At 39.2% G+C, this 8809-nt stretch overlaps 1 protein-coding gene across 1 annotated transcript; it reads left to right on the top strand.

The window, feature by feature from the left end:
- The first annotated feature begins 788 nt into the window (after positions 1-788).
- Positions 789-4313, top strand: LOC137958195 (protein VERNALIZATION 3-like). Its single transcript, XM_068805261.1, has 4 exons — positions 789-986; positions 3226-3287; positions 3739-3779; positions 4090-4313. Exons 1-4 carry the CDS (start codon positions 789-791, stop codon positions 4311-4313), a joined length of 525 nt encoding a protein of 174 aa, XP_068661362.1.
- Positions 4314-8809: the final 4496 nt, after the last annotated feature.

Below are 8809 nucleotides of genomic sequence, written 5' to 3'. Positions count from 1 at the left end.
GGGAACTGGGTTGGGTTGCAAATCCGGGGTAGAATTGGGGTTGAAAATCCAACTAATTGATAGTGTTTTTTGCAAAGATATGTTTATAGGACAAATTCTTTGAAACCGAGGTTACCCTGTCCCGACCCCATCGTCTTCCCCTCCACAGATCTCTCTAACTGAGCTTTACCCATGGCCATGAATCTCTAAAAAACAAAATTTCTAAGATCCTTGAGAAAGAAATCTGAACTTGGAAAGAGGAGAGTATCCGATGCCCATTCGTCCAATCCCATCGCTCGACAGAGATCGAGAGGTGGGGTACCTGTCTCGACTGTAACGGAAAAAGGAAAAGCAGTGAATTCCACAAAAAAACAAGGATTGACGATAAGAAATCGTACAAGGATCAGTCCTTCGATGTCCTCCAATTGATTTTGCAAGCGAGGGGCCATACTCTCAGATCAACAGACAGCTGCCAGCAGTTCCCGCAGATCAAATCCCTTTCAGCAAATACTCTCAGCCAGAAAACTACAATTCCTGTCAAATACGTTTTTAGAATTAGGATCGCTGCGAACGGAAAGCGGAAAGCGGAAAGCGGAAAGCAGAGATTCCATGTACTAAACCAGGAAAAAATCGCCAAGTAGCAGAAACGATAAAGTAGACAGTCCATGGTCGATGCCCTTCAAGTGTATAAATAGCGCCTTTACGTTCACTGCCTGCTTCTATGAGAAACCCGTTTGAGTTCCCTCTAATGAATAACAAAAGCTTTTGGTCTGTTCTGATCTCTAGATAGCTACCTTGCCCTGATCGTCATGCCTAGGGAAAGGGATCCTCTTGTGGTTGGCCGCGTGATTGGAGATGTTCTGGACCCCTTCATTCGAACTACGACAATAAGAATTGTCTGCAGCGGAAGGGAGATTACGAATGGTTGTGAGCTCAGACCTTTGGCTGTGGTCAGCCAGCCTCGGGTGGAGATCGGAGGGGATGACCTACGGATCTTCTACACGCTGGTACTGATCCTCCCTTCTGGTGGTTCTTGTCCAAAGGATATTTGCCTGCTCTCTGGCATTTTCCCTGCATCAATATTCAACTTTTTGGTTTATGTTGATCTTATTAACTAACCCACGTTTGCTTTTCATACTAACATTTCATGGCGGTTAAGGGATGTAGTAGGCTTTACTAGGTCGACTTGATGGAAGTGAAAGGTGTCATCGTCTCTGTAACTTCTATATCTATTAGACATGCAAAGGGAAAGCCCTGAACCATGTCAGTGCCAACAGAACTCATGATCCTTGTAGGACCCAGATACAACTCATGCTCCTGTTGGCCTGGTCAAGAGATTTATACTTTCACCCTTGGATTTCCATCTTTAAGCCGTACTCAGTTCTCCCCAAACATTCCGCTTTCTTGCAAGGACATGGAATGTGCAGTATATGTATGCTTCGCAGGTCCTCTGAACGGAGGCACCATTTTTGGAGTTGTCAACCGATAAATCAGAGGAAATCCTCTGATTTATCCTCCCATCCTCTGATTGCTTCTCCGAGGAAATCCTGTAATCTGTTTTTCATTGCGTATAAATTAGATGAGATGTAAACTGGAAATTGAGGTTTTTTAATATACAATTCTAAGATGGTATCAGAGCGGGTTAATAACTCAGAGATTTGATCAATATCTTTTGATCTTTCGGGGACGATGTACGGAGAAATTTTCTCCCTGCGTCGTGCTTCCTGCTGGCTTGCAGCGACAATGGTGGATTCCGTTGCGCACTTCTGCACGGGGACGCTCCTCGCCGGGAGGCTCTACTGGTTCGTCTGTGTCTTAGGATCGGAGCAGAAGGGGAAGCGAGCGGTTGGGGCGGAGGAGTCCGGTGACTGCCAAAAGGTGAAGGCCCTCATCGTGTTCAGCGCTGACGTAACTTACTTCGACGGGGATGGATTAACTCCACTGATGCATGCTGCAGCAACGCTGAGTAGTCAAAGCACTTATCGAAGCCAGCACGCCTTGGAATGCTTTCTCGTGTCCTCCGACGGCTGCCGCGTGCGACTCTGGCCGCTCCCCTGACGGACGGAACCTTCCCGTTCACTCCCGCCAGTGATGCCATTTACGCCTCCCCCGACGGACGGAACTTTCCACTGCCGACAGCGCTCGCGGGGATGATGAAGTGGGCTACGAAGATATCTCGCCCCGCGCGGCTCAGACGCAGCGTCGCGGGGTCGATGAGGGTTTGAAATTAAACCCGCCCAAAATTCGGGAGCGGATTTAAGTTCGAACCCCAGCGACCCAGACTGGACCGGATCCGGATTCAGACCTGACTCGGATCAGGCCAGATTTCGGACCAGATCAAACTTGGTTCGGATTCGACCAGACCAAGACTCCACCCAAACCAGATTTGGACTGGTCTTGACTCAGACCAGAGCAGACAAGATTCTGACCAGACTCAACCCAAACCAAACTTGGACCAGACTTGAGTCCGACGAGACTCAAACATATCGTAGGTCGAGATGTATATATCTCAGGCAAAGACAAACTTGGGTATTTGAAAGGCGGTCACTTTTGATCTCCTTTCTCGTGGTCGAGTTGACCACGAGAATGACTGAAGCTTCGAGCAGCTTCAGTCGCGACCCAAACCATCAACATTACTACTATGTATGTTGATGGCATTTACACATCCCAGGTGTACGATCTCCGGACGTATAACATCGGTAACTAGATTGAAATTTTCTAGAATAATCCCAAGCTGCTAACCGTACCTGATGGAGCCCTCAGACCAAGAGGGTATGCAGAACTTCTACAATTCACTTGGCAAGTTGGGCATTAGATCTATATGTACCAACTTGAGAGGGACTGTTGGCAGGAGTTGTGGAGAGAAATCAGAAGAGGAAAATAGTCGTGAGAGAAATGAGAGGAGGAAATCACTGCTTGATTCTCCCAGAGATTACAAAGAAGAAATCATGTAATCTGTTTCCCATTGTGTATAAATTCGATGAGATGCAAAACTGTAAATTGAGGTTTTTGAATATACAATTCTAACAACCATGAAATCCCGTTTCAGCAAATCTCAATTCAAGTACTGTTTTTTGCACTCTTTTCTTCTTTTTTTTTTCATGCATGCTTCTCTTTCTATTCAACTGGTCTTTTCCGTTTTAGGTACTACTTCTGACGAAGAATTTCTGTGTCTTTCTTACCAGTGACCATAGAAATCTTAATTAATGGAGGAATTTGGATTCAGTTTCGTGTTTATATTTGCAGGTATTGGTGGACCCTGATGCTCCAAGCCCTAGTGATCCAAACCTGAGGGAGTACCTGCATTGGTAATGTTTCTCACATTCTCGATCACCCTTTCGTGCCTTCCCCCATCACGATTTCTCAGGGGGGGGAAATGGCAGAAGGGCTCAGCTGCATAAACATTAAAAACTGCCAATGGAGAGCGACTTACGTGCCACCACTCTGCATTGCTTGCGAAAGACATCGACAAGCAGCATAGATTCGTTAGCACGCAAGTATCCATCTCCTAAGTGGGAGTGCTCCGGTCCAAGTCCTTCCACTGGGATCTCCTCAGTTTGTCATCGGTTGTCCGCTTTGCGTCTGTTTTTGCTGTTTTGGGTTCGACACTTCTTTTTGGTTTAAAATGACTTCTTAACTGGTTTAAAAGGGCTCAGTTTTTCTGCCTTCTTCTCTGTCCGCAAATGGATTTCGTTAAAGCCCCCATTCCACCTTTCATGCTTCACACATTAAGGTTACTTTGTGCTTTACTCTGTTCAGGATGGTGACAGATATTCCGGCGACAACCGGCCCTACCTTTGGTGAGTCCAGGTTCGTAAACACTACTTGCGGGAGGTTTCCTGCGAGGCCTCTGCGCTGGGTGATACGATGTAAAATAGCTTTGGAGTTTTGGAGGAAAGAAGAAAAAGTTGCTACGATTATTGAAAAATCTTGCCTCAGAATTTTGTACGCCCTAATGCGATTCGCTTGCTTGATAGAAAAAAAAAGAAAAAAGAAAAAAAGCATGTCGAGAGCAATTTTTTCACAAGTCTGAAACTCCAAAGTGAGGTACCATCTAGGTTTATTCCGAAATTCGAATCCAATTTTCATTTTCATTTTCTACTGTTTCAGGACAAGAGATCGTCTGCTACGAAAGCCCACGGCCGACTGTGGGGATCCACCGGTTTGTTTTCGTGCTGTTTCGACAGCTTGGTCGACAGACAGTTTACGCACCAGGGTGGCGACAGAATTTCAACACCAGGGACTTTGCTGAGCTCTACAATCTCGGACCGCCGGTTGCTGCTGTCTATTTCAATTGTCAGAGGGAGACGGGCACCGGAGGAAGAAGAAGATGAACAGTGCGTACATAGATATTAATCGAGAGAAGGATCAAGTACTACGTACGTTTGACAAATATTGCTATTAGCCTCTGCATACAGATATACGTACGTTTTATCTCTCCTGCCAGACTTCTACACTATCAGTTTGTCATGTATTGCACTGTTCTAATATATGAACTTGTCCTTCTTTAATTTAGAATATTGCTATTTCAAAATTATTTCATCCATCTACATGAACTTCAACTTGAAACTGGGTGTTAGTGTGGATGAGTTCATGTGCATTGAAAATAGTTTCTAGTGTTAGTGCCCCAAAATGAAAAAAATATGAAAAATAAGAGAATTAGTAACTTATAATAGTATACTTAATTAAAACATATTACTTAAACATTAAATTAAGTAAAACAAACATTATTACAACATGAATAACTAATTTAATGTATAACTAAATATATTAATATACTAATTAATTGAATTACATATTATATTAGTTAATGATTACTATTTATTGTACATTAATACAGTAATTACGTGAGTCAATTAACTGTGCACATGATTAATTATAAAAAATAAATAAATAACGTTAAAAATAACATAAACGAATATAATATGTTTAGTTATTAATTTATTGATAATATATGGTATACTTTAACATAAAAAAGGCATGATTAAACAGGAAAAATCTATCAAATGCTAACTTTAACACACTATATATTTTTACATATTATTAATTAATAATAATTTTTCGTTAAATTTAAAACCATTTATTTTATTAATTATAAAATTAAGTTAATTAAACCAAAATAATTGATCAAATGCTTGAGTTAACAATATTTTAATTACCACTATTAAATCACTAATACAATAGAGTAATTAAAAAATAAATATAATTAATAAATAAATCAATATTTTATTAATAACACAAGATGGATTTTTTACATGGTATTAATTAATAATATATTTCCACAAAATTAAAAATAATTAATTAATCAAATGCATACTTTAACTATATTTTATTTACCAGAATTAAATATCAAGTTTAATATAGTAATAAAATTTAACAAAAATATTAAATAAATCAATATATAACTTTATTAATAACCTAAAAGAAAGATTATTCAAATAACGACTTCTTGCCTTTAATATTAAAATCACCAAGTTCCAAGTTTAGTACATATGAACGACACATGTTCAAAAGCAATAAGATACAACCATCATTTATCATTCCACATGGAAGTCGCTATGGCATCTCGAAATTGTGCGGCTCTTATGGATTCTAATGCACGATGCCTACGAAAGCTTATTACTTGGCTACCCTCATCCTCATGACCATCGCTATTGTCGCTGTTTGTATCATCCATTGCATCTAATTGGACCGCATCACCTCCTCCATCGAGCTCGCCACCCGAATCATCATCTTCCAATTCAAATAGATCATTGTAATCCTCTCCATGAATATAATTGTGCAATATGCAACAAGCAAGTACAATTTTTGTCTAGATCTTAAAAGAAAATGGAAGAGCGCCTTTCAACATTTGAAATTGAGCTTTTAAAGCACCAAAAGTTTGCTCAATAGTATTCCACAAAGATGAGTGTATTCGGTTGAATAATTCTTTTTCATTTCTAGGTATATTATCTCCAAATTTTTGCAGATGATATTGAGCCAAAAATCCTAGAAGATTTGCATAACCAGCATTGACTAGATAATATTTACCTATTATAGAAATTATATTCCACATAAAATAATTGAAGATAAAATAGATAAAAAATTACTGCATAAAAATATATTATTTACCTTCAAGTACAAAGATTCTATCTTGGCGAGTCAATGCGTCTTTCAGTACACGGGAATCAGCTGCTGATCCCTCCCATCCAATAAGTACATAAGTGAATTGCATGTCAAATGAACATGCTGCTATCACATTTTGTAAGAGAGCCTTTTCTGTTCCAGAACCTTTGTTGTTCTTCAAGTGGAATGTTCACTTTGATATGAGTTCCATCAATAGCCCTAATACAATCCTAATTATATAATTTCAATTAATATTGACTAACTTTGTATATTAATCTAAAATTATTTATTCAGAGGGCAAGTGATGTTACCTTGAAGTACGGGTAAAACATTGAACTGCTTAAAATCTTTGAGTGTGTGCGAAGGCCATATGATGTAATCAGAGTGAAGTTTGAGGATTACATATCTAACACCTTGTTGAAATACCTACTTATGGTCTAGTTCAATCTATCAAACATCTCTGTTGTGACACTATAAGATTGTTGTTGACCAACAATTAGAAAAAAATATGCAAGTTGTTGTTCCACTGATATGGTATTTGTGGCTGATAAAAGCCCTCTACTAGTAAGTATCTCTGCCTATTTGCGAAATACTATTTGATTCATCCTATAAACTTTCCAAAATTTAACAGGTGATTTGTCTAGTGTATTTTGCAAATACAATGGACCATTAATCCCACAAGAATGTGGGACATGTTTGTTGCAATCGTAGAGATAGTATCTTCCCATGGCGAAAAAGAAACGTATGAATGCAATAATAGTTGCAATATTTTCTTCATCTGTCATAATATCCATGGAAATCTACAAATTCAATCAATTAAAAGTCATAAACACAAATAAACATCAATCTTCAATCATAACCTATTTGCAATCACACCTATACCCAATCATATTCATCCACATTCCCACATCCTACCTTCAATCACATCCCTATGCAACCATATCCATTTAATTGTCCACATCCATACTCATCCACCATATTCCTCCATGCAATATATTAACACAACAATCATATAAAATAAAAATATTAACCATATTAATAAGTCTTGCAACGTCATAATTCAAACAACATACCTAATACATAACAATCTTTCCAAAGAAGATATTGTACTTAAAATGCATTACAAATAGTTTGTTGCACAATATTTAGGCCACTCGACCCCCTCTTCCACTGTTATCTTCGTAAACATGACCTTCTTAATTGGTGTATCCAACCATACAAGAGCGCGAAACTTCAAGTCTACCAATAGGTACAGGATTTCCCTGAGGGCTTTAACCCAATCTCTTTTAATATTTCCCTCTTTAGGCTTGATGACATCCTTCAATGCCTGAGTGATTTCTTTCATTGTATCAATGAATCTACCAGTGTCATCAACGGACATTTCACTTCTCTTTTTATGACGACTTGAAGATGACCGGTTACTTCTTCAAGATTGATCAGTTGTCGACTCATTCTCGCTAAAGAATGGTGATGGAGTATCCCTAACTATATCGACATCCTCGGGCTCATCCATCAGGACATGTTCTGACTCACAGAGGAGTTCATCGTCCTGATCTACAACAGTTACACATCCTGTCCCCATGGCTATTGCATTTCCCACCACCACAACCAATTTGTTGTAAAGGGGGCAACCTTCACGTCTATACTTCTCAACATCTCTATGGTCCTACAAGAATAAAACATCCGTTAGATGTCTTGGAATAGAGTTATAGTAATGCGGAAAACATAAAAAATATTTTATAGTACATCATGATTTACTGACCTTTATGTAGTCTTGCCATACAAAATTACATGCAGTAACTCGTTGTATGCTTGCATCCCAACTGAGCCCACTAGTCAAACGCCTATCTAATACAACCCAAAAAACTGGTTTGTTAGGTGCGGAAAGCAGAGTACTTAACCCAGGACCACATAATCTAACACCCATTGTTCCCGGTTGACATCCACGATGGCCCACGCTAGCGGCCCACACTAGTCTGAAAACTAGGTCGCCCCTTCCGGGATTCGAACGCGGAACGTGGTGCATGGCTCTAATGCCATGTCAAACGCCTAGCCAATACAACCCAAAAGACCGGTCTGTTAGGTGCGAAAACCAGAGTACCTAACCTAGGACCACAAAATCTAATAGATATAGCTCGTTACTTTTTAGTATGTTTTCTTCCATGATCTTGTTCGATTCTTGAGTTGCTCAACATTTTTTTATTGACTGCGTCTTCATTGAACTTATTAACGTAGTCCATATATACCTCATATTTCCAAACCTCATTGGCTAACTTGTTCCCTATATTGACCTGCTCGACCAAGAGATTGATCATTTTGCTATCATCTTCGAAGGTCCAAATGTCATATGGTCGAGCAGTTTGTTGTCTTATTACAACCATATATAATCTAAATCCGATATGGTCCTCATGGAAAAAACTTTATCAAATAATCTTTACCTGTCACGGAAACACAAACCACAAAAAATAGAATACCATGTGGTGGATATGTATAACACCCAAATCTCCTCACCACAAAAAAACATTCCATAGCACTTCAAAAAATTTCAACAAGATTCTAAAATATTTCAAAATTAATCAAACTATTTTCACAACTGTAGATGCACTAAACAATGTAAAAACACACACATCAAGTCCAAATTCACCGAACACCCCTGGTAGAGTCCCATATAACTTCACAGTCACTACGAATTGTACCTCGTTAGTGATGGGGGTCAGGTTTCATT

This window comes from Aristolochia californica, unplaced genomic scaffold (assembly GCF_029961685.1).
Source record: "Aristolochia californica isolate CCGP_79_NKW_82.1479 unplaced genomic scaffold, dmAriCali1.0.hap1 SCAF_1, whole genome shotgun sequence".
Lineage (NCBI taxonomy): Eukaryota > Viridiplantae > Streptophyta > Magnoliopsida > Piperales > Aristolochiaceae > Aristolochia > Aristolochia californica.
The sequence above is the reverse complement of the archived record's forward strand: the minus strand, read 5'-3'. Positions and strand labels throughout refer to the sequence as shown.

What these genes read in the sequence shown, in the direction of transcription:
- LOC137958195 (XM_068805261.1), top strand. Translation starts at nt 789, where the DNA reads ATGCCTAGGGAAAGGGATCCTCTTGTGGTTGGCCGCGTGATTGGAGAT. An exon ending in TACGGATCTTCTACACGCTG is followed by an intron (nt 987 to 3,225) that starts GTACTGATCCTC and finishes TTATATTTGCAG; the next exon opens with GTATTGGTGGACCCTGATGC. An exon ending in GACAACCGGCCCTACCTTTG is followed by an intron (nt 3,780 to 4,089) that starts GTGAGTCCAGGT and finishes CTACTGTTTCAG; the next exon opens with GACAAGAGATCGTCTGCTAC.